Here is a 27,721-nt window from a genome sequence, read left to right as displayed (position 1 = left end):
AGCTCTCTGGCGTTTTAAACAAAAAGTGTCAAGTCCCCCACATAATCAAGGGTCACTCATTGGTATAACAATTTTAGGTGAATAATATTATTATGATAATGATGCAAGACACTATATAGCCACGACACGAGAGCTCCAGTTATGGAGGGAATATCAATTCGGCGTCAAATTGGTGTGCCACGATCGCGGGTTCAAATCCAAGATTCGCATAAATTGCGCTAAACAGTCCAACGTTGTCATTTCAAACATATCAAAATCAAACATGGCCTCGTGATATCCTGACCGCCCTGCATCCCAACAGTTCAGGTTTGTGTGTCAGGTACCAATTTGTCTGTACTGGCAGACAATGATATTGCAAGACATTAGCACGGAGCTTCTGTAATAACACTGCGTATATATTGTGATCACACGACCATGAACAATCCGACCTCAGGACGTCAATGCCAAATACACTAGAATGATAAAGTGTATTCTTAGCAGAAGCCATGATCAGGCCTTGTCATAAAGGTTGCTTGATCATGATGTAGTATATACCCATCTAGCTGTAGCTCGCGATTGGCTGTGTCCTTGTTTTATGAATTTGACACTGGCGAGTGAATTACTGCTTAGAGATGTGCCGGTGTCAAATTCATATAATGAAGTGTTTGGCGAGGTACAGCATTCATTCAAGTGGGCAGATCATTCGGAATTTCGAGCTTCGGGTAGTTTGTTCTATTTATTACCTACGAGGGCAAAGATATCAGGGTTCATGAAAATCATATGTGCCCTAGGGTTATATGACGTCACGAGACAACTGTGCATTGATTCCGTCAACCGGACGGCATTGTTGACTTCATTCGAATCTTGTGACGTGGGGTCGGAATGACGTCACACTAGAAACGACGTCATAGCTGTGGTTCCGCTTGTCTTATAGGTAAACACTAAAATTCGTCTCTGTTTATAGACATCTTCTTCGGTAATAAATAGAACATTATATTCGTGTTCATGCCATACAGGGGGCACGGGTGGCCCTGTCGTCTAAGGCGCCGAAATTCGCTGTGCAGAGTTGCGTCCCAGTTCGCCCCGATTATGTTTCTAGGTTTGTCAGCACCATACCCGTGCTCGTGGGTTTCACCGAAGTGGTAAACATGAGACCTGCATCACTTTGGACTTTCCTCCAAAATCAAGCTGCCACGCCGCGATATAACTAATACTGTTAAAAGCGGCTTTAAACCCAACTCACTCACTCCTGTCATATATTATATTCATACTCATGCTCGGGAAATACCATGATTTAGACATGGCATGACATGAACACTCACATAATATCCTCTTTATACTTCTCACTGTAAGTTTAAGAGAGAAAATGACGACAACACATTGGGTGATTGTTATGAACGTAATGTAATCAATTTGTGACGTCGTGACCCATGTTTCAGTGTTCACGTGGCAACGTTTGTATCTGTTACATGAATACGTGCATACATACATGTACATAAAAAATGCAAGTGAACACTGCACCTTAGAATTATATTTATTTATTTGGAATGTACAAAGAAATCTTTCAAGGGAAACGTTTCCACATTCTGAGTGCACAGCATCGTGGATACTAGTATAAGAAACATAAGGTTTCGCAACTTTTACTTCACATTAAAAATGACGAGTAAATCAGTGGTTAACTTGTAATACACATATTTGATTGAACTAAATTGGGAGGGGGGAATTTGAACCAAAGGAATAAACGAATAATGAATAAATACGGGGTGAGTGAGTGAGTATCGTTTTACGCCGCTTTTAGCAATATTCCAGCAATATCACGGCGGGGGACACCAGAAATGGGCTTAACACATTGTACCCATGTCGGGAATCGAACCCGGGTCTTTGGTGTGACGAGCGAACGCTTTAACCACTAGGCTACCCGACCGCCCCGAATAAATACGGGGTTCCAATACTTTCTCAATGTCTTACACTAGTACCTAAACCATACACCCTAACGTGTCACCTCTCACATAACATAAATCCAATTACAGTACAAAATAAGTCTTCAGACAGATCTTTTAACAGACTGGTACATATCCTGAACACACAGTGTATGTTGCGTTAAGACACTTTCAAAGCCAATCATTTGATGATCTAAACTATCATGTCGATCTGCCATCTAGAGTGGTGTTGTACATGTCGGTGAACATTATCAACTGCAACTGTATATATCAATTAGAATGATATGATTAGCTTCGAACCTATGGCTAATGGGAACATGTTCGAATAAAATCCTTCATGTAAATCATCGTCCTATGACAAATAAATACTAAAACTGAATAATGAACTCAACACACAACACAGACAGCTTATGACCTGGCATGTTCCCCTGGAACACCAGATGTTCTACCTGTCATCACAAGGTATTGGCTGTGTCCATGTTTCACAAGGTGGCTACCAATTGTCATGCATTAACTCTTCATTTTATGTATGAGGTAAAAGGCATTCGTATTGCTCAATCATTATCGCATCAAATGTGAAACAATTCATTTAAATTTTGTAATGATCTCGTTAGACATACAGTTCATTCAAAACTGTTTTGCAAGAACGGAAATGGGCGCCTGAAGCTGTCACTGTGACGGTCGGGAGCTTACTGGAACTAGCGCCAGCCCTTCTATCTGGTGGTAATAAGGTAACGGTTAACTCTGCTGGATTTAGCAGTAATGATACAAGTGGTTGTAAGCTCTACCAATGGCCGGACTGACATAATAGTTTAATTGTAGGGTTCGACTACCATAGCTTGTGAGAACTTTCCGTGTGTCGGACCGGCAAGTATAGTGTCAGGAAGAGAAGATATGGATGTCAACTTCTTTATTATGAGGAACACACTTAGTGTGATATACCATTAGCATCCCCTGTGTCGGATCTGCACATTAAGTGTGTTGTAATGTTCGCATCCCCTGTGTCGGATCTGCACATTTAGTGTGTTATAATGTTCGCATCCCCTGTGTCGGATCTGAACATTTAGTGTGTTATAATGTTCGCATCCCCTGTGTCGGATCTGCAACTGTAGTGTTATATGACGTAAGCATCCCCTGTGTCGGATCTGCAACTGTAGTGGGATATAAGGTTAGCATCCCCTGTGTCGGATCTGCAACTGCAGTGTGATATAACGTTAACATCCGCTTTGTCGGATCTGCAACTGTAGTGTGGTATAACGTTAACATCCCCTGTGTCGGATCTGCACGTTTAGTGTGTTATAATGTTCGCATCCCCTGTGGCAGATCTGCAACGATAGTGTTATATAAGGTAAGCATCCCCTGTGTCGGATCTGCACATTTAGTGTGTTATAATGTTCGCATCCCCTGTGGCGGATCTGCACATCTAGTGTGTTATAATGTTCGCATCCCCTGTGTCGGATCTGCACATTTAGTGTGTTATAATGTTCGCATCCCCGTTGTCGGATCTGCACATTTAGTGTGTTATAATGTTCTTATCCCCTGTGTCGGATCTGCACATTTAGTGTTATAATGTTCGCATCACCCTGTGTCAGATCTGCAACGATAGTGTGATATGAGGTTAGCATCCCCTGTGTCGGATCTGCACATTTAGTGTTATAATGTTCGCATCCCCTGTGGCAGATCTCATCGATAGTGTGATATAAGGTTAGCATCCCCTTTGTCGGATCTGCACATTTAGTGTGTTATAACGTTCCCACACCCTGTGGCGGATCTGCACATCTAGTGTGTTATAACGTTCGCATCCCCTGTGGCGAATCTGCACATTTAGTGTGTTATAATGTTAACATCCCCTGTGTCGGATCTGCAACTGTAGTGTGACATAACGTTAACGTCCCCTGTGTCGCATCTGCAACTATACTGTGATATAACCTCAGCATCCCGTTACAGGACAGCAGAATATCCTGGCCTAGGATGCCAAAGATTTGTTTGAGTGTAAGTCCCATCAGTTTGGTTCAATACATACAGTGTAAATGAATGATATCCTTGTTCGGTTCAACACGCATGGTTTATGTAAAATCTGTGACGGTTCAATTGCAATGGTCAGACTGACAGTAAAACTCATCTGTGTAACAAGAATAACATTGTTGTGTTTACTGACTTTACCTCATTTGCGATTGAACGGTGATGTTTTTTCAGTGCCAGTGAGCTAACCCTATAATGATCGAACAGTGACATGTATGGCTGGGGAAATACAGCTTCCATCGCGTTGCGAGATTAATGGTTTCCCCACTGTCGATTGTCTCACCTCGCTCATGATCCGCGGTCCAAAAGTATTGTGTATTTATTGAATGTAAGCTGTAGCTATGGTAGGTAAACAGTTGTATATGTGTTGAATGTAAGCTGTAGCTATAGCAGTTAAACAGTTGTGTATTTATTGAATGTAAGCTGTAGCTATGGTAGGTAAACAGTTGGATATATGTTGAATGTAAGCTGTAGCTATAGTAGTTAAACAGTTGTATATGTGTTGAATTAAGCTGTAGCTATGGAAGGTAAACAGTTGTATATGTGTTGAGTGTAAGCTGTAGCTATGGTAGGTAAACAGTTGTATATGTGTTGAATGTAAACTGTAGCTATGGTAGGTAAACAGTTGTATATGTGTTGAATGTAAACTGTAGCTATGGTAGGTAAACAGTTGTATATGTGTTGAATGTAAGCTGTAGCTATAGCAGTTAAACAGTTGTATATGTGTTGAATGTAAGCTGTAGCTATAGCAGTTAAACAGTTGTATATGAGTTGAATGTAAGCTGTAGCTATAGCAGATAAACAGTACGAAATGTGTTGAATGTAAGCTGTAGCTATAGCAGTTAAACAGTTGAATATGTGTTGAATGTTACCACGAGCTATAGCAGTTATACAGTTGGATATGTGTTGAATGTTACCACGAGCTATAGGAGTTAAACAGTTGGATATGTGTTGAATGTAACCACGAGCTATAGCAGTTATACAGTTGTGTATTTAATGAACGTAAGCCGTAGCTAAGGCAGTTAAACATGTACAGTAGTGTATTTATTGCATGTGACCAGTAGATACGACAGTTAGAGTCAAGGGTTAGCCAGTGGTTAACCATTAATGGATCAGTCAAGGTGAAAATGATCCTAACATGTTATGTCCAATAATTACCTCCTCGTAGCGCTGCCGTGTTAGAGTACGTCCTGAAATATCTCATGTAATACACAAACCACAATGCTGACCACATACATATAGTTATAAAATATGTCAACATACACCTGAAATAAACACAGTAAGGAACAACAGCTAGCAACAACTGACTGTATCGTAAAGAATAGCTTATTTAGCACAAATAAGTATTTGGTAACATGGACGCATTTTTAAAAAAATATATAATTAAGTGTGTTCGCTAATCATTTGATAATGTGGATAAAAACGTGGTATAATAATTTGATCACGGTAATACATCATGGAAAGCTGAACGTTATTAAATGTATCCTAGTGCGGCATCTTATAGCACAAAAGATAGTCATGATTACAGTAAGATCTCAGAAAACGATATTTGAACCTGAGAGTTATTCCATTGCCCGTGCTGGGAATTAACAAATACATCGATCGACAATTTCAATTCAATACTTTGTAATGTAGACTGGTGTAGTGTTTCAATGTTGCGTGTCATGTAGTTTCGTAACAGAAACAAGCCATTTCAACATTTGTCTCATATAACATTTCCAAAATAGAACTTGATACAGCTTAACCAGAACAGACAGCAGCAAAATCGGTTGTGCTCAATATCAGCAATGCTACATTTATTTGAATCTGCACGACAGTAGTTCGTGATAATCTCTGAACTACACTGAAACACTAATCAGTCATTCTGATAGTTATTTATTTGCTTTGTCAGCTGTGACATTTTGTAATTATTCAGGTCTCAGAACTTCTACATGTGTCAGTATTCACTATTAACATCAGATGCAACAAACAGATGAATGTACATGATGTTCAGTTTGAATTCTGAGTTTTACACAATGAATATATGTCATCTATACACATTACAGAACTATTACAGATCTGGTGATTAAATTATGCATTAATTTAACACGTCCTGAAAGTTCATGTTGGTAGTCCGCCGATACGCCCCTATTAAACACGTTCTTATTATACAATTCCACAACAGGCCGTAGTCCATTTAAGAACAATAGAGCTCTTTCACTGTACGGAGGCGTGCGACACATTTCGTCTTCTACAAGATCAGAGCACCACAAAGTAAGGAACACGACAAGAGTATTAAACACTTGTGTACTTTCGAGTCACAATTTGCAATATAAATGCACTGGTATCTCCATATAAATATAATATTCATATATGTAGGTATTGATTTGATGATATTTCACGGTCGCATATTCGTCAATATTATGCATTATTCTTCTCCATGGTGGCTTTTATCCAAATCAGTGCAGGGAACAGAATACGCAATCATTTATCATATTGTCACACGGTCTCCAAGTTCAAGTGTGCCTCCTACACGTGAGGTAAGTAACATCTCGATTACGAATACCATACACAGTAAACTTCAGACACAGTGGATTTCATAGGCATTGTCCCTCCAGCTTTTCCCCTTATTAAAGTCCGCCTTTGAGTTTTTCAAAAGCCAAATGTCTTCCTCGCGGTTGGTGTTTGACATCTTCTTGTTGTCCAAGTGCTTGAGAATGTCTTTACCTTTCGGCGATGGTGGAAGCAGTTTGCCCTCCTCTCCAGCATCAGTCTCCCCCTCCCCACAAGACATGGCGGTCAGGTAGTTGTCCCCCGTTTGCCTCAGTACTGTTATGCTACCGTAACCCTCTTCGTAGTCGCTCCATTCACCACGCCAGTCGGTACTGTCTGCCGAATATACACCAATGACAGTGCTCCTTGTTTTATACTTATTCACATGCACATTTATTTCATATTCAAAGTTATTAGAAATAAAAAATTTAAGTGCCATTTCAGAAGATACAGTATCAGGGAAACAGAGAGGACTTACAGATTTCATCTGCATTAGTTATTCTATCAAGTCGAAACATAAATAATAATGTCAATCACGAAACAACACATCGAAGAACCAAATTTATTTGACTAATTATTGGTACCGATATGGTGTATACTATTTATATAAACAAAACTTTTATGTTTAACTAGAAAATACATTTAAGACAATTTTCCTGAATAATTAGTAGTTACAATTTCAATAACGGAATGATTGAGTTTGCTTTAAGCCGCATTCAGCAATATTTCAGCCAAATCACGGTGGAGAGCATCAAACCCGGGTGTCCCGTTTGGCAAACAGATGTTTCAGCCACCAGGACCGGACATCAAGACTTATGAAACCAGACGATCGACATCAAAGTAGTGATATTAAAGGGTTGTAGTCAAAACAGCCTCAAGTCAGAACGGCCTCAAAAATAAAATAAAAAAACGGCCACGAAAAAGTCAAAATGGCCACAAACCCATAGTAAAAACGGCCACGCAAAAAAGTCATAACGGCCAGAGCAAAAAAGTCATAACGGTCACAACAAAAAAAGTAAAAATGTCCATGATTATAATAAATGAATATTCGATGTGAGCAGGGTGTGGACAGAGTATACATGTTAGATGTTGGGTTTTTTACAATGTAATATCTTCAGTAGAGCTCATATGCTGTTTTAACCAATCTCATCAATTTACTTTGATTTTTGTACCTTTACCTTTTGAGGCCGTTTTAACATGAAGCCATTCTGACCCGCTCCCATATTAACCACCAATCGACCATCACTGAGAAGAATCAATAGCAATGAATTCACTGGTCTCACAAACTACGAATGATATTGCTTCAGGGGGCATTATTATCTATTTAACCAGAGATCACTGACCTAAATAATTTAATCTGTCTTCCATATACGCCGTGTCGTCGGTCAGGTCTAGGTAACCCTGCAACGGAAAATATAGTATGATTAAATATAAGCTAAGAAAATGGGTGTGACTCTGCATCAGTTAGGATAAACACTTCATGTGTCATCCTAAATACACCAAATCCCTGTCTAAAAATCTAATTACATTTAACACAATAGCATCAAGGACAGACTTTCCATAATATATACAAGTGGAATTAATACCATATGGATTCTCAATAACGTTCACCTTTTCGCGAACACCTGGTATCACCATTACCTGGTCGTGATTCATAAACACGTGCTTATAATATAGTCGGAATATATAATTTATGAATATACTGGCAATATCGCGGCGTGTACCACAACTAAAGGACTTCAGATAAGTAATACACATTGGGATTCGAACCTTTGCTCCTCAATGTGACGAAAATATACCAACAAGTAAGCCGTTGGACGACGGCATTTATTCTATGTGAAATAGTATGTGGTATATTACCTCCCCTTATTCCACTTACCTCCCTTTGTTGCAACATGGTATCAAGTATGTCTGCTAGCTTGTGGAATGTTGGCCTTTCTTCAGGTTCTGACTTCCAACATTTCTGCATGATGGCATACCTGGAATGAAAGTCTCAGTTCATCTTCATTCTCGAAGCATGGATCCATTGACAAGGACATAAATTGCAAATGTTTGCAGGATCCTAACTTCATGTTCCTCGCTTGCATGTATTAAAATGAAAATGCCACATATGACATTGTTTGTGCTTTTTGATCTCACCACGTATATGACAAATGACGTTTTTCATGCGGAGCAACTTCTTTTATTCTTTGTCACGAGGTTTCAGAGTTACTTTTTGCTCCTTGATCAGGTGAAGAAGCAAGAAGTTGCCCCGAAACGTCGTGACAAAGAATAAAAGAAGCTGCTCCGCATGAAAAATGTCATTAATGCATGTTCTCCCAACTTCTAAACCAAATATTCTATCAAAGATTTCACCACTTATGCATGTGTGTGCGGGAGGGCTCGTGTGTGAGTGTATGTGCACGTGTAGAGGTGGATATGGTGTATGGTGTGGTGTAGTGTTGTGTCTGGGGACGGGATGGAGTGAGTTTGGGTGCAGTGGGGGATGGAAGGACGGATGGGCGATTTGTGGGTGGATTTGTGAGGGTGTGTTGGGAGTGTGTGAGTGCATGTTCACATGTAGGGGTGGTCAGGGTATGTGGAATGGGGTGGGGGAAGGTGGTGTGTGGGATGGATGGACGGTGGGTGGATATTCTGTAGGTATGTTTGGAAGTGTGTGGGGGGGATGGGGGTGGATTGATGGCTGTGTGAATGTAGGATTCACGTATGTATGCATTTTTGTTTAAAATATGTTGTTCGTGACTGTGTGTACACGAGTAGATAGACATTTTGTGTGATAGTTTGGATGTGTATTTGAGAGTGTAGTCGCAGTGGTATTTGTTATACTTCAATCGATGCATTTTATATCGATTATACTTTATGTCACATGATTTGGAACTTAATTATTTTACAAGTGTGACTCTAGGTTAAATGCTCCCTCCATTTTGTTTGGACTCACGTGCAGTGGACTGCGAATGAATACATCGATATACACCTAAGGCAGTGACGTTTTAGCACCCGTAGTATCCGTCTTGTGTCTCCTTTAAAACCAGTTATTAGACCGCCTGGCATGTATGCACCAAAATCAAAATGACACAGAATGATAAGTTTTAAAAAATGAGTAAGTTGTATCCATATATTAGATATTATGGTCCTTTTCCCACATCATACCATTGTCAACACCACTGTCGATGAGCCTGACGTTGCACATACTACACGTGCAGAACAATACCCATGCCATGAAACGTCTGAAAACACATATTGGTCGTGAACATTGCAGGTACACATTCCTCAAGACAGGCTGCATGCTCATTACAAAGCATTATCATGGCACGTCGTCGATTGTCTGAAGCGTTAAGATGGCAGGTTATCGGAAGGGAAAATGCAGGAATATCTTGTAGGGACGTGGGCGTCAACGTGGACGTCACCATCCGTCCATCTGACAATGATACAGTCTTAAAGCACAGCGGCTACCGGACAGAGCCAGAACCATCGGAAACGTGTGAACACCTCTGGATACAGAGCCAGAAGACCACTCAAACGTCCCTTGTTAACCCAGGCCAATGAAATGGTTCGTTCGGTATGGTCTTACCAACGTCTAAACTGAAATATTGCTTCATGGCGGAGAGTCCATTTCTGATGAAAGTCGGTTTCTGTTACACACGATAGACGGCCGTACACGTTTCTGGAGGCAGTCAATACAGCCACAATGGCTGCACACAACATTCTTGAGACCCATCCGTTTGGTGGGGGAACGGTAATGGTATGAGGATGTGTGTCCTTCAATTGTAAACTTGGCTCGATCACTGTGCAGGGGACCTCGATTTCAGCATGACATCCTGAAGACGGCAGTTATCCCCCATCATGTGTTGGCTACTAGACCAGTCTTCATGGATGATAGTGTCAGACCTGACAGATGACGTGCTATTCTGGAGTGCTTACGTCAGAATGCCATCGAGGCACTTATTTGGCCAGCAAAAAGTCCAGATCTTAATCCATTAGAGCATCTGTGGAATTTAAGGAAGTCAAGTTCGACAGAGAGACTCACCTGTCCAAAATTAACAGAATGGGCTAAAATACCTTAAAGTCAAGTGCAACGTCTGGTTAATGAAATGAGGAGGCGTCTGGCGGCAGTCGTTCGCATGCAGGGTGATTACAACAACAACTGTGTTTCTTGCAACTACTGACATTGGTTAAGGATCCTGCTGATATAGACTGGTTTGAAGCAGTTCAGTAATTATTGTGCCACAATGGCAAATTCCACTTTATGTTTGGTGAATATAACGTCTTTCTTCAAACTGCCAACAATTCACAGTAAATGCCATTGTTCCCAATCAAACCCTTGTTTTCTTCATGATCGTAGACTCTGGTTAGCAGTAAACATCATTGGATACTGTTATCTGGAAAGCATTTTTCATTAGGCCGCAAGTAAATTGATTCATTCATGAAAATATGGGTGGTGCTTGATTTATTTCCAGGTGTATTACATATGCAAATTCCTGCAATACTTCGACGATGCATATACCCCCGGTATTACAATTAACATGTTACTTAACAGGAAACACTATTGTAATTTTAATTAATTTAATTGGAAAGACGTGAAACAAGCTTCATCAGGACCATCACGATGAATACATCTTTTGTAACATGTTTATTTATAAGCCGTGCCGATGGAAATTTTAGTCATTTGTCTTGAGGCTTATTACATTAATATGATGATTGTTAAAAGTTTCATGTGTTTCTTTCGAATTATGTTTTAGTTCCTGTTACAGGTAAAACCAGCTTCTGGGGTCTTTGACGTCGTTTATATGTAAACATGTTATTATATTCTCGTTTCCGTGGCAGCGAAACCGTCATCTCCTTGTCAGTCTGTCTTCGAGTTATACATCTCTGCATCGTTACAGCATAGATAGAGCATCAATCATGGTTTCCTGTCAGTGTGTTGCTACGATGGTAGATATATTATTATACTGGGATTCGTACTGGAAGCGTGCAGTTACTAATACGGTCATATTTAAAACAAGAAAACATAACTGTCAAAACTACAAACAAAGAAAGATTTGACGTTTATTTTGAAAATTAACAGCTGTTCAAATCTCAACATGTTTCACTAATTAAATGTTACGCAAAAACAGCATCATATCTACTGGGTTATGGAGTCGTGTTACTAGCCTCTGTCGGTTCTTCACTAGCCTGCAGTCTCCGTACTTCACTAGCCCATGTCGTTACTTGACTAGTAAGTGTCAGTATTCACTAGTCTGGATCGGTTATTCGCTAGCCCGTATCGAGACTTCACTAACCTGTGTCTTTAAATCATTAGCCCGTGTCGGGACTTCACAAGCCTGAGCCGGGACTTCACTAACCTGTAACGGTAATTCACTAGTCTGGGTCGATGCTTCACTAGCCTTTGACGGTTATTCACTAGCCTGTGTCAGGGTTTCAATAAACTGGTTCGGACTTCACATGCCTGAGCCGGGACTTCACTAACCTGTAACGCTAATTCACTAGTCTGGATCGATGCTTCACTAGCCTTTGACAGTTATTCACTAGCCCGTGTCAAGGTTTCAATAAACTGGTTCGGACTTCACATGCCTGAGCCGGGACTTCACTAGCCTGTGTCGGGATTTCAATAACCTGTATCCTGACTTCAGTTGCTTGTGTCAGGACTTCAATTGCCTGTGTGGGGACTTCACTTGCCTGTGTCGAGACTTCACATGCCTGTGAGGGGACTTCACTTGTCTGTGTCAGGACTTCAATTGCCTGTGTCAGGACTTCACTTGTCTGTGTCAGGACGTCACTTGCCTGTGTCAGGACTTCACTTGCCTGTGTGGGCACTTCAATTGCCTGTGTCAGGACTTCAATTGCCTGTGTCAGGACTTCAATTGCCTGTGTGGGGACTTCACTTGCCTGTGTCGAGACTTCACATGCCTGTGAGGGGACTTCACTTGCCTGAGTCAGGACTTCAATTGCCTGTGTCAGGACTTCACTTGTCTGTGTCAGGACGTCACTTGCCTGTGTCAGGACTTCACTTGCCTGTGTGGGCACTTCAATTGCCTGTGTCAGGACTTCACTTGTCTGTGTCGGGACACTAGTCTATGTATATCACGGCTACATGTTAACAATAATGCCAGACTATATTTGTCCGATGTTTCATATTTCTCCCGTGGGAAAAATTTCTCAGTAGGCCCCCGTTTACTTCTGTAGATATACACGTATTTGTCAAACAAGGAGTTGTACAGCCCGTTGGATGCTTCCTTTCGTTGTTTATCTTCTGAAGAAAAAAGCGTTGTTCTTTCGGAAAAAAACGTGCACGATAAACTCACAATTCGTCATATCGCCATTAATGAATTTGTCTGAAGCCTATCCCCATTTGTCAGACTTTTTGACATCGTCTTTGATGAAGTTAATATTGTTTGTATTAGATTAAAATATACATACGTAGATAAATAAGAAAACTCAAGTACCCTTTGTCGATATCTCCAGATAAACAAACATGTATATACCACTCAACTGCGATAGGGATATTGCTGTTTCTGCATGATACAACACACTGATTGCTTATACACCAGTATGAAATGTCATCATATCTCTAATACTATTGAGTAGTATAGAATGTCCACCGAGCACGATACCCACCAAATATTTACACTGAAAGGACTGTATCTGACTTTCAGTTTACAATTGTTATCTTTAAGATGAAGAACATAAAGACATATTTATGAAAGAGTTTTCAAGTGATGATTGCTATTTCAGCACAGGGCAGCCAGGCGTCAACCAGATTGCAGTAAAGAAGTCGAAGAAGTGAGAACATGAAAGACAAACTACACCAATCAAACAAGACTCTTGAGGCCATTGATAGGTAGACAAGAAATTCGCAACTGACCACATGTGTGGTCTTGAAAACAAATGTTGCTGCCTCCACATGTATAAATATCCTCGTGTCACAAGCCACATAAACCACTGGCGAGTATGTTTGTGTTGAGCTTATCACGATATGCATATGCATTTTTCACACTTGATAACTTCAAACAGCCTCATCAACTCAGCATGTGGCAACTGCCCAGGAACGTTGCGGCTTTATTAAAGGTATATGTACTTCACTTAGAAAGTGTTATCCCAAAAATTACATTTGTTGCAAGTGCTTCCAAAGTTAATCATTCTTAATAGTGCTGGGGTATACGACTTACAGTTGAATTTTGTTTCAATGGGAGAAAGTTGAACTCTAGGAGAATCCCTCATTCCACATGTAAATTTAACCATGGAAACTCACAATCACGCTGATGCACGTGCAACGGTGCAAAGTGTTTCATGAACACATTCCTTATCATCAATAACTATGGTATATTTGTAAGACTTTTTCTTTTTCACTTTCTTCGTAGAGTTGTACTATAACGATACAGTCATACATGAAACACGAGTCGCAGATATGAATGTGTCTGTACACAAGTAGACGCACCTAAAGTGTTTGCGCTACGACTATTACTATTTGAGTCTCGTGTTAAAGTATGTGGTGAGGTTAAAGTATGTAACGTCCAAGATTGCTGCACTTATATAGCGACGTGCATGCAAGTGTGTGTGTGTGTGTGCGTGCGTGCGTGTGTGCGTGCGTGCTTGCGTGTGTGTGTGTGACTGCTTGTACTAGTCAGCCCTGATGCCGATTTATAATGCATGTAGGAATGTAGGATTCATGAATGCCCTACTCAAACACAGCATACTGACTCCGAGCCGACCAGGCCTTGTTTTATCCCCTTACTGCAGAGCGCCAGACAGGGTAACAACAAGTACCATCCTTTAACGTCTGTTGGTATGACGCGGCCGGGGATCGAATCCCGGGGATCTCCGGGCGGACGCTCTACCACTAGACCACGGAGGCGGTCTAAATTATGTGGGTAACGATCGTCTTAACTCTACTAAAACTTTGTGAAAGTGGGTTGTGGCTTCCGTTTTAAATTCTAAATTCAATGAGCATGTTAACGGATATATGTTACAAAATGACATGCACCCAGCGCTCCATACAAACAGGTTTTCAATGACCAATGAATATGGACGTTACGGGTATAGTAAGGGCATCAAATACCTTGGGTCTCTTGTTGACAAAACATTTTGAAACGATTGATTTATGTTTAATAAAATCGACAAAACCCTTTCCATAGTCAATAGAAACCTCTGAATCCAAAAGCAGAGTCGACTGTACATTCCGACTATATCATGAACAGGTGCATGTGAATCACTATCAAATAGTGATGACACAGGTGTTCGCGAAAAGGTGAGCGTATCCTGTCCCATCGGTGGCACCGTCACATTTAGTATACAGTAAACTACGGTTATAACGAACACGCTTATAGAGAACTGACGGATATAACTAACTAACTTTTTAGTCCCGATTATTTGCTGTAGTTATACTGTATATATGCTTATAACGAACTACGGTTATAACGAACTAAAAATAGTAGTCCCTTTGAGTTCGTTATAACCGTAGTTTACTGTAATCAGATATATGCGCCATATTATCCCTAACGAGTTCAGTTGTAAACTTTAAAAAGATATAAGGTCATTACGTTTATTACTGGCGTGATATCGCTGAGAACATTCCACTTTCTTATCGTTCATAAACATGATTTTATGTTCGTCATTTCGCCTCAGATGAAGTCAGTTGCGGTTATATATTACAACATCTGTACGTAGGTCAATCGTAAATGACTCAGCCCATGCGATAAACATTTACATAGAATTAAGAAAAGCTGTTTTCATTCACATTATTTTGGATCTCTTGAAACCAAATTAAAGTTGAAGGTTTTAAACTCTTCAAAGTCAAGCTATCATATCATCAAAACGATGTTAAGACCGACACGTGACGCCTGAAGTCGCTCAAACATAATTATGTACTTTCAGCAATAGTGACCGATTAATGCAAAGTGACAACCACGGCACTGTAACTCATCGGGGAGCCAGACTGAGGGTGTTATGTGGACTGTTGTGAGGATAGTACCATGAGTAACTGCTGAAGCAGTTTCGTGATGCATCAATGATGTTCGATACAGCGTCAATAATGATCAAATGGAGTGCATATGATGTCGAAAAGAATAAAAAAAATTATCTTTTTATTAAATTACAAAAAGTCATGTCAGTACGATCTCTGAAATTTAAGAAAAACGCTTTATTCTTCATCTACATGCTCTAATTAAATCATTTGTATATATCGGACCAAAATTTCAGCTCTCTGACCCCTTCGTTACGGAGAAGATCAGACCTTAGCAATTTCCAGTATCCCTGGCCTTTTGTGCCCGATTAGATATTTCTTTAAGATTTTTCAAAATTTGTTCTCTTCAAAATAAGTTTGAATTTATATTTTAACGCCATGAGGAAATCTGAGTACATTATGCCCATAGGCGTCCTCTGATTGTATCAGACTCAACCCTTCAGAAGAGCTCGGCGGAGAAACAATCGGACAACGCGCCCTGCCATCAGTTCAGAATGCCTGTTTATATCTTACATTCGACAACATGACCTTTGTTTATCGTTTTCTTGGAACACTCACATAAAAAGACATGTAATAACGGTTGTTGAATTGAAAGAAAACGTTTTAGATACAAACATTATTAAATCGACATTCTACAGTTAAATAAAAACACTAATTTACAACTTTGCCGTATGTCTGTGATAACAAACGTGCACCTCAACCTTTGTTAAATCATATCTGTGGAGGGGAATCATCATGCAACACTTCTAAACATTATACGTCAGGTAAATGTATATTTTAAGGCGTGATTATTTGTTAGCATTCGTGCAAAGAAGTAATTATGTTGAAAAAAAAGCTGCAACTTCTGATTGAGCCTACGTGGAAAACAAAATGTGTTTTATGAGGTGAGGTGAAATTGGGTTTCACGTCGCGTCCAAGATTACTGCACTTATATAGCGACGTGCATGCACGTGTGTGTATGTGTGTATGTGTGTGTGTGTGTGCCTGCTTGTACTAGTCCGGACTGATGTTGATTTATAGTGCTAGGCCACTGAGATACCATGCCACAGTTTAACATGAATACCCCATTCAGACAAAGTATATGAAGTGACGGGGCTACTCAATTGAGGTGAGGTGAAATGGGGTTTAACGTCGCGTCCAATATTATGCACATATATAGCTACGTGTGGGGGTGGGGGTGGGGGGACTCATGCCGATTTATAGTGCGAGCCCACTGAGATACCAAGTCGCAGTTTAACATGAATACCCCACACAGACACAGTATAGAGACTCCGAGCCGACCAGTCCTTGTTTTAGACCCTTAATGCCGAGCGCCAGACAGGGTTTACAACAAGTACCATCTTTTAAGGTCTTTTGGTATGATGCGGCCGGGGATCGAGCCCGGGCGGACGCTCTACCACTAGACCACGAAGGCGGTCAGTCTGTTTATGAAAATGGTCAATGTAACGTACACTTCCTCGGGACAGTCCTCTGGTCGATCCATCCGGTAGCCTGTTCTCAATAAGCTGAAGAGTCGCTCCGGGGCGATTCCTGGATACGGGCTGGCTCCTGAAGAAGAGAGATTTGTGTTTGATTAATCTCAGATGGAACGTTGATAGTTATGATACTGGGCTTAAGTCAATTCACCAAAAAATATTTGCTGCCAAGCTAAAAGAGGACAAGGTATCATAAAAGCAACAGAACCCTTTCCATAATCATAAGAAATCTCTGGCATGTATTTATGAAACAGTATCATATAGTGATCATATCATGATGTCCTGATTCAAAAGTGGCATCCGTTACAAACACATGCAAAGGCAAGTCAAGTTTTCACCTGCCATTAAACGTCTGTTAGATTTAAAAATGCCTTGAATGTTGTAAGCCTGATCAAACATTGTTTGAGCAAGAGTCGTATGGCAATCTTTGAATTCTTCATTGAAAGAGCATCCTCGATTGTACCTAAAGAGTGACATTAATTTTAGAAACCACAGGCCGGAGCTGCTGGAATATTGCTCGACATGAGGGAACGTTGGTCTAGGAGTCATCCTTCATGTTACATGTCTTATGGATAGATTTTTGTCTCGTTTGTCAATCTTTATGAATAGATCTGAATAAGAAAAAGATGAGGTGGTTTCACTGGTCTTTCGTATTGCTTAAGGGGCGGTCGGGTAGCCTAGTGGTTAAAGCGTTGGCTCGTCACGCCGAAGACCCGGGTTCGATTCCCGACATGGGTACAATGTGTGAAGCCCATTTCTGGTGTCCCCCGCCGTGATATTGCTGGAATATTGCTAAAAGCGGCGTAAAACCATACTCACTCACTCACTCGTATTGCTTAAAGCAGAGTTAATTGTACGACTACGACTATGTCATAAGTATATGTTTAATATATGTATCCCTTTCGAACAGTGATGAAACCAGGTGTTCGAGAAAAGGCGAACGTATCTTCCCCACCCGCGGCATCCTCCAGAGAAACGGATCCTTATGTTCTCGTGCCAGTCTGAATATGATTTATCGTTAACGCTGGTTCAACATTACCTCCACTGTGTTGACGTACAAAACCTAATATATAGCGACACACACATAGAACATAAATCCTGCGTTGAAAATGATCCAAAATAATTGCTTTCAGAATATGCAGAATTATTTGATAGGGTCATCACATGAGATCGACTTGATGTCAGGAAATATAATGCCCATGTGAATCGACCAAATACATGTCTTACTGTGACAGCGGTGAGCAGATTGGTGGAAGGCCCAATGCTGGTACCATGCTTATTGAAGCCATGTAGCGATGCCGAGATGGCTGCCGGTGGAGATGACGCCAGAACGTCCATCTCTTGACCATCATGGAACAACTACTGGTCAGGCTTAATGCCTTCCTGCCTGCAGAGCAACGATAAGCTTTTCCGATATCATCGCAACATTCCAGTGATGTCCACAGGATTTATTGGAACCCATCCTGAAGATGCTATCGCGAAGAGTAAATCACTCCCAAGCTGAGAATTGATGTGACCGCCACCCTTGAGACGGTCCCCCTTCTACCGCAAAGCCACTTGACTCAGGGAACGGCCTTATCAGTGCAATACATCTGGACAACTACTGCCTTCACGACAATGCGATTACTCGGCGGTGACGGATAACTCCCTTAAGTGTCAAAAACAATAAGCTTAAAAATCACTGAAACATTCGATGATAGTTTCACAGGAACCAATTGTGATGCCACATTTCAGACAGTTTTCAGTAAACAAACACGCGAATACTACAATCACTCACTATAACTGTGGCTATTTGTGGATTCTTGGTAATGCTGTATGTTTTTAGGCACCTCTCGGTAGGTTTCTTAGTGCATTTGTAACTTCTTCCTGATAAAGGTCATAGAAAGTACTCAAGAGAGGCTTCCTGTAATTTACAATTTATTGATACTTGGTCTTTGAATGTTTACTTATCGTATGGCAGAAGTATTGATTGGGCGGCGCTGGGCAACAAACACTTATTTTAAGTAAACGCTGTGAATGGCAGGTGCTACCGGTAGAGCAGGACATGTTTACTCTATTCGATAACACCTGGTGTCATCACTGACTTTCTGTGGTTCATACATATAATTTATGCCAAATGGAATATGGTTCGACCAATAATCGAACGCCAAATTGAATATGGTTTGGCCAATAACCGAACGCCAAATAGAATCTGTTTCGGTTAATAATCGAGACTGATTATTTTCTGGCTTTGGCATTTTGAATTTGTTTGTTTGTTTGTTTGTTTGTCGTTTAACGCCACACTCAGCAATATTCGAGCTACATGACGGCTGTCTTTGAATGTGTGAAAGATATCACTTTTATGTGCAGTACAGTTTGTCTACCTATCCAATCCCCATATAAGATGAATGAGTGCGATATTATGCCGTTTTTTAGGGATAATCAAGCAGCATCACAAAATGTGACACCAAGATTTGACTTCACACGTTGTTCCCTTGTTGGTCTCGGCGACCATAGCTGATATGGCCAGCTGAGAGTATGAGGAACTGTTTGTCTTTATTGCAACGTGTATACTGTAACGAAATGTCACAAGCACATTATTTAATATAGGAATATATAACCAAACTCAGATCATTTAAAATTCTATCATGAGGCAGGGCTGACAATCATGTTGATAATGTCGATAAGGAGTATGTATTCTACTTACCTAATGTTATCATTTCCCACAGCAAAACTCCGAACGACCATCTGTAAATGAACATAGAGGTGTCTGAGATTAAGGGGCACATTCTCCGTCAAAAGGTAAACACTATAAAAATTCTGTTATATTTGGGATAACACTTTCTTAGTAAAGTACAGATTCTCGTACTTTTGGGTTGCGTCCCGTCCGGGATTCGAACCCACACTACAAGAGTGAGGCACCTAATCGACAGCACATAAAGTCAGCGATCTAACCCACTCAGCCACCGAGGCATCCGCAAAAATGAAAGTCCGACAACTGGTAGTGTAGATTACGTACTTTGTGTACCCCTCTGACAAGTGTAAATTGGCGATTAGGTGCCTCACTCTGGCAGTGTGGGTACGAATCCCGGACGTAGAGTGCGAGGATTCAAAGTACGGACTCTCTAGGTGTGACTATAGAGTGCGAGGATTCAAAGTACGGGATATTTATTAAGAATCTGATTAGCTGACTGGGTCCAAAAAGTTTTGTTGTTGAGGATAATGACTTGTTGGTCGTTTGACAATGTGTAAATACATTTATACGTGTGTTGTAGAAGATGGCGAAGCCAGGACCAAATGTTTAAGATTGTCCAGCTTTAAAATGTCAGTGTTGCACAAGGAATTTCCTATCACGCTCTAGTGCTGTGAGTAATCCCGATCCCGATTACAAGATTTCTAAAAAAGGGAGACCTTTCTCTATTGCCTGATCCTAATGTCCGGTCTAGGTCCAGATTTGTTTGAAACTTAGACATTGACTGTTTCCTAAACCGGTACATTAACAGACATCATATACAATGTTTGCAAATAAAACATCACTTGAAATGATGATACAAATCAGGCTGAACGCAAAGAAAACAAGACACAATAAAACATCACTTGAAATGATGATACAAATCAGGCTGAACGCAAAGAAAACAAGACACAATAAAACATCACTTGAAATGATGATACAAATCAGGCTGAACGCAAAGAAAACAAGACACAATAAAACATCACTTGAAATGATGATACAAATCAGGCTGAACGCAAAGAAAACAAGACACAATAAAACATCACTTGAAATGATGATACAAATCAGGCTGAACGCAAAGAAAACAAGACACAATAAAACATCACTTGAAATGATGATACAAATCAGGCTGAACGCAAAGAAAACAAGACACAATAAAACATCACTTGAAATGATGATACAAATCAGGCTGAACGCAAAGAAAACAAGACACAATAAAACATCACTTGAAATGATGATACAAATCAGGCTGAACGCAAAGAAAACAAGACACAATAAAACATCACTTGAAATGATGATACAAATCAGGCTGAACGCAAAGAAAACAAGACAACTAATTTTTTTCATATGAGACATGTCCAGATTAATACAGGTTAATAACGTATAGACGTTCCCAACGGTAGTATCCTCTAAGAGGCACACTGCCATACCCTCATCTTTCTATAACATTAGGAAAAGGGCATCGACTACCAATTACGGATCAGCTCGGATAGAATACCTTGAAACCACTCTCCATCGTGATCTGGCTGTATGAGTACTGTGTATACCTACCCTGGGGGTGTACTTTGACAGGGATCGATGAGGCCACTATAAGACCTGGTGCGCAACTCCAGACATGTTTGTACATCTTACAATCTGACGTGATACAACTTACTGATGTCTGCGATCGCAAAGTGTACTGTTACACGATTATTATTATTATTATTATTATTATTATTATTTACAGAGTAAAATATAAAATGAAGCAAAGAGGGTCCGGGTGATCCTGGCACAGTCAGGCTGGTTAGGCTTATCATCAGATCAGGGCCCCTGGCCCCTCTTCACGCAGCCCAGACAGCGAATGGGAGGTACAAACCTAAGGCACCGAGAACAATGGGGAGAACAAAGTCGAACAACTTGGTACTTGGGGTGCAAGCGTGACATTTCGAACGCGAGGTCTGCACATATGCCATGTTTTTTCTGAATCTTGACAATCGCATTGGTGTCAAAGGGGACATAAAATACAATAATAGAAATAATTTCATTGGATTTATCAAAAAGGACAAGATCAGGTTTGTTGGCCTGGATACGTCTGAGGCTGTATACGGGCCTATTCCAAATAATTTTGTATTTATCCTTGACGCCCTCTACATATTCCGGGTCGTACCATGGATGGTGTCAAAACCACAAGCATGACGAAGACGGTAATAAAATGATCGAGCCACTCCATCATGTCGCTTAAGATACTGTGTTTGTGCCAAAGTTGGGCATCCACTGACAATGTGTTGGACAGTCTCATTATCATTATTATTATTATTATTATTATTATTATTATTATTATTATTATTGTTGTTGTTGTTGTTGTTGTTGTTGTTGTTGTTGTTGTTGTTGTTGTTATCCGCAGGTATCCAGGTACTAATATCTGCCCAATATCTGCTCAAATGCGAATTGTTTGTTCCCCGACCAGTTGATCCGTTTTGCATTCCAGATATCATTCTCAACTTCCTGAGAGGTATACAAGCCAAGTTACCTACGGGCGGAATAGAGGAATACCAGTTCCCGAAGTATGACTGGCTTCTTTATATGTCCATTCGATGTTGTATCCAATGAACTCGCGTTAACTCAATATATCGTTTAAGGGACGATGCTAGTCAGCATAGGATGCCCAGCAAAGCCATATTCCAGCTACATCATGAACGTTCAAGTTGCAATTATTTGGTCTGACTCCCACTATGGATAGCTATATATATAATATCATAGTGGAATATAATTTCAACAACGAGTGAGCAAATACTCTTTTTGATAAGACAAACCAATGGTTGACAGCATGAGACATCGTCCACGCCATGGGCCGCGAGGAACGAGGACGCACAAACTATCTGGCAACTCAACGATCCGATCGCAATATTAGTAGGCTCACACGGCAAATACGAGACGCGGATCTATTCCGTCTGGGAGTGCTCACGGGGGGATAAAGAAAATGATTGTGGTAATCATCTTGTAGTGATCAAAGCATCCCCATTGTCAACACACCAGCATACTGTCATGTTCGCATGATTAATTTACCACCCGGGGGTAAATGATAAATGGTTCGTCCCAACTTTCTCTTATAGTACATGCATTGTTCCCTTGTAGTACATGTATGATTCCCTTACAGTAAATGTATGATTCCCTTAGAGTTCATGTATGATTCCCGTACAGTACATGTATGATTCCCTTACAATACATGTATGATTCCGTAAGAATACATGTATGATTCCCTTAGAATACATTATGATTCCTTTGTAGTACATGTATGGTTCCCTTAGAGTACATGTATTATTCCCTTAGAGTACATGTATCATTCCCTTAGAGTACATGTATCATTCCCTTGTTGTACATGTACGATTCCCTTGTTGTACATGTACGATTCCTTTACAGTACATGTATCATTCCCTTGTTGTACCTGTACGATTCCCTTACAGTACATGTACGATTCCCTTACAGTACATGTACGATTCCCTTACAGTACATGTATCATTCCCTTGTTGTACATGTACGATTACCTTACAGTACATGTATCATTCCCTTGTTGTACATGTACGATTACCTTACAGTACATGTATCATTCCCTTGTTGTACATGTACGATTACCTTACAGTACATGTACGATTCCCTTACAGTACATGTATCATTCCCTTGTTGTACATGTACGATTACCTTACATTACATGTATGATTCCCTTACATTACATGTATGATTCCCTTAGAGAACATGTATGATTCCCTTAGAGTACATGTATGATTCCCTTACAGTACATGTACGATTCCCTTGTAGTACATGCATGATTTCTTTACATTACATGTATGATTCCCTTAGAGAACATGTATGATTCCCTTACAGTACATGTACGATTCCCTTACAGTACATGTACGATTCCCTTACAGTACATGTATCATTCCCTTGTTGTACATGTACGATTACCTTACAGTACATGTATCATTCCCTTGTTGTACATGTACGATTACCTTACAGTACATGTACGATTCCCTTACAGTACATGTATCATTCCCTTGTTGTACATGTACGATTACCTTACATTACATGTATGATTCCCTTACATTACATGTATGATTCCCTTAGAGAACATGTATGATTCCCTTAGAGTACATGTATGATTCCCTTACAGTACATGTACGATTCCCTTGTAGTACATGCATGATTTCTTTACATTACATGTATGATTCCCTTAGAGAACATGTATGATTCCCTTACAGTACATGTACGATTCCCTTGTAGTACATGCATGATTTCTTTACATTACATGTATGATTCCCTTAGAGAACATGTATGATTCCCTTACAGTACATGTACGTTTCCCTTGTAGTACATGCATGATTTCTTTACATTACATGTATGATTCCCTTAGAGAACATGTATGATTCCCTTAGAGTACATGTATGATTCCCTTACAGTACATGTACGATTCCCTTGTAGTACATGCATGATTTCTTTACATTACATGTATGATTCCCTTAGAGAACATGTATGATTCCCTTACAGTACATGTACGATTCCCTTGTAGTACATGCATGATTTCTTTACATTACATGTATGATTCCCTTAGAGAACATGTATGATTCCCTTAGAGTACATGTATGATTCCCTTACAGTACATGTACGATTCCCTTGTAGTACATGCATGATTTCTTTACATTACATGTATGATTCCCTTACAGTACATGTATGATTCATTGTAAGCCGGCCGAACGAGCCGTAATGAGTGAGTGATTTGTTTTGTTTTGTTTTTGTTTTCTGTTTTAGTGCCGCTTTGTTTAATAATGCTATCAGTGATGTAATGAAACTGTAGGTTCCACATCTGTGAGTTAGGTTCAACGGTGCTTAGGACGTTCCTTCAGCTTGGTATCATCTTAATCATACGGCACACATACAAGTTTATACTAATATTATACACATTCTGAAAGATTTATAGTAAATATAAAAAAACATCTGCATTTGTGGGAAACCTTCCAGCACCAAGGACATATTTACAATTTTGTGAGGAAACGTTCCCAAATTATCCCAGTCATGTCAACCCAGTATCTCAGAACAATAGAATAGGGTACGGTTTATTTGTAAATCAAACATTTAATTAGAATTGTAGGTGCAAGATATTTTAGTTTCAACTGCAACTGTGTTATGAAAGAGTTTACACTGACAATACACGTCTATTTGAAAGTAAAATACCCAAGAAACTATAGAAGGTTTGCGTTTTCAAAATGATATTATTATAGCTATATTTTTCAGTTTTTCATAATTATTCCACGATTATTGAAAACAAGTATTTCCTTTTCAAAAAAATTAATTGTGTACAGAAATTCTACAATACATCTATTCCTTCTGTAAGGCAATGACAGTATATACAAATAAGCATTTAATAACAAAAGAAATTCCAAAATTGCTTTGCGCTGTATTTGTCGTTTTATCAACAAATTGATAATTGTGTATGTGTACGTTTCAACATCAGACGTGTATTACTATAAGGAGGATTAAACAAGTTGTGAATGATACATTTCAGTTTATGTGTGTATGCATATCAAGCACAGAAAGACAAACATTGCACATTGCTTTCAGTTTGTTTGTTTGTTTGTTAACGCCGCACTCGGCAATATTTCAGCTATACGACAATGGTCTGTTACTAATCGAGTCTCGACCAGAAAATCCAGTGATTGACATCATGAGCATCGATCCACGCAATTGGGATATGATGATATGCCTGAACCAAGTCATCGAGCCCACCCGATCCCGTTAGTCGCCTCTTACGATAAGCATAGTCACCTTTAATGGCAAGCATGGGTTGCTGAAGACCTATTCTACCCCGGATCTTCCCTGCAAGCGTCCAAGTACTATCAACCAAGTAAACAAAGTATCGATAGAAGCGTCATATAATCTTCCAAATGCTATCTGACATCAATCTCTACAAGGGAGTACTGAGCTGTGTAGACGCAGCGCTAAACAGATTTGCCACGCCGGCCTGTATGTAATGTAGTCGGTCAAACAAAGGGTTGATATTACGAGCAACCCTCCACCTCAGGACACGACTACATGAACATAGATTTATGCGGGTCAGTGATCTGTTCATATTTTATTTTACCCATTATACCAAACAAAATCTGCTTCGGAAGATAATCGAGACTAACATTTCTGTGGCGTTGACCCTATTCATGTCCTCTTTTACAAGAACTGTTCTACAAAAACGCAATAACATAACAATCCCTGTCAGACCCAGTGTCGTGTTGGACCCGTAAAGATCCGGCTGACAACAGGTCTTCAGCAACCCATGCTTGCTGTAAGAGGCGACACTGCTTGTCGTAAGAGGCGACTAACGGGATCGGGTGGTCAGGCGCGCTGACTTGCGTGGACCGATGCTCATGATGTCAATGACTGGATTGTCTGGTCCAGACTCGATTATTTACAGACCGCCGTCATATAGCTGAAATATAGCTGGTTCAGGGATCCATTGATATAATGTTACCGCTATTCTGCCTTTTGCGCCCAATGGCAAAACTAGTAACTAGACTAATGAGAAACTAGACTCCTACTGCTCTATGTCAGTAAGTCAGACAGAAGGTGTTCTTACATGTCGCTCTTGGTTGTGTATATCTGTGCATACAGCGACTCTGGGGCCATCCACTTCACGGGGATACGGCCCTGGAAATGAAAAACAGTTCACCTTGTTAGCATTGACTTCACTAAAAAGAGACTTGTATTTTAACGATGGACAAACAAATAGATGATTGTCCCAATTACATTTGCCTATAAAGGAACTATTCTGACAATTCAACAAAATTAATAACGTTTGATTTTGGCGAAAAAAACTTATCTTTAGGCTAAATCTTATCCCTAACCATTAGCGGGTCGGTCGGGTAGCCTAGTGCTTTAAGCGTTCGCTCGTCACGCCGAAGACCCGGGTTCGATTCCCGACATGGGTACAAAACCCATTTCTGGTGTCACCCGCCGTGATATTGCTGGAATATTGCTAAAAAAAGCGGCGTAAAACCATACTCGCTCACTCCCTAACCATGAGTACTATTGAACGCACAGCAAACGAGTACACACCTAACAGTGCATATTACCATGTGCTGTTGATCGCGTGCTAGGTTTTTACTAACGATGAAGTTAGAGAAGTATGTATCACCTCTACATATTGTCTGCCAGGTGATTTAACGGACCAGCAGCTTGCAAACTCAGATGTCAAATATGATAATGATCAGATATGCTAAAGCCATTGCAGGATAACATACCTTCGTCATCTTGAGATATGCATCGGCTTCATACACATCCCGACTGAGCCCGAAGTCTGATATCTTGAGGACACGCCCGTCTCCCACAAGTACATTGCGAGCTGCCAGATCTCTGTGGACAAACTGATAGAAGGATGGGAGTACAGATTACAGGAGAACATCAGGCGTTCTACTTTCTGTTACCTGACTTAGGGATCCACGTCCGTTTAAGTCAGGATTGTAGGAAAAAATATAATTCTGTTTCAAGTTTTTTTCATTAACGTCGAACCTGATAATCACCCTTATGATAGAAACATAAACTGTTTCCCTGTCTGCCTGAGACAAGGGGTATATGTACAACGACCCATGACTGTTCGATCAAATACTATTTGTAGCTTCACTAGGTCACTAAACAGTGTGTGGTTTTGGTCCAATATAAACGGTGTAAAATGTTTGATATTCCTGTTATATTTCACAAAAGAAAGTAGAAAAGTTGAAATTGTATTCATTTCCTTCCTACCGATCATATTTTCTTACAAATCCACAATTGAAGAGCAATTTTTACTTTTTATTTTATTTTAATTTCGACCACAGATCAACAGTTTTGAGAAATATATCTGTAAACTATCTACTAGCCTGAGTGTAGAGTGACCGCGGCCTGTCAATGATGAAGACCGTGCCAAATCATCTTCCCGAGGCAAGCGTGTCCACTAGCCAAAATCAAAGCCTTGTTTCTACCCTTGCCACATCAAGATCACTGTTATTTGCTCGATCGTGGCGCCACCTCGCGTAGATGACAAGTTGTGCCCCTTGTAATAAACATTCGCGATACCCAATCAGATCTCTGTATTGCTTAACAAAGA

The 27,721-nt window shown here is 40.2% G+C and overlaps 1 protein-coding gene across 1 annotated transcript in view; it reads right to left on the bottom strand.

Annotated features, from left to right (window-relative positions):
- Positions 1-1,364: 1,364 nt before the first annotated feature.
- Positions 1,365-27,721, bottom strand: part of LOC124132410 (proto-oncogene tyrosine-protein kinase receptor Ret-like) — a 107,903-nt gene continuing 81,546 nt past the window's right edge. The window contains exons 15-21 of the mRNA XM_046496324.2: positions 26,880-27,002; positions 26,216-26,286; positions 19,594-19,634; positions 16,884-16,980; positions 8,353-8,452; positions 7,817-7,874; positions 1,365-6,809 (exon numbers count right to left, since the gene is read on the bottom strand). Coding sequence (XP_046352280.2) covers positions 6,502-6,809; positions 7,817-7,874; positions 8,353-8,452; positions 16,884-16,980; positions 19,594-19,634; positions 26,216-26,286; positions 26,880-27,002 — 798 coding nt within the window. The 3' untranslated portion in view covers positions 1,365-6,501. The remainder of the gene's footprint in view (positions 6,810-7,816; positions 7,875-8,352; positions 8,453-16,883; positions 16,981-19,593; positions 19,635-26,215; positions 26,287-26,879; positions 27,003-27,721) is intronic.

The sequence above is a fragment of the Haliotis rufescens genome, unplaced genomic scaffold (assembly GCF_023055435.1).
Source record: "Haliotis rufescens isolate VD_foot unplaced genomic scaffold, xgHalRufe1.0.p SCAF_20, whole genome shotgun sequence".
Classification (NCBI taxonomy): domain Eukaryota; kingdom Metazoa; phylum Mollusca; class Gastropoda; order Lepetellida; family Haliotidae; genus Haliotis; species Haliotis rufescens.
This window is presented reverse-complemented; position numbering and strand designations above follow the sequence as displayed.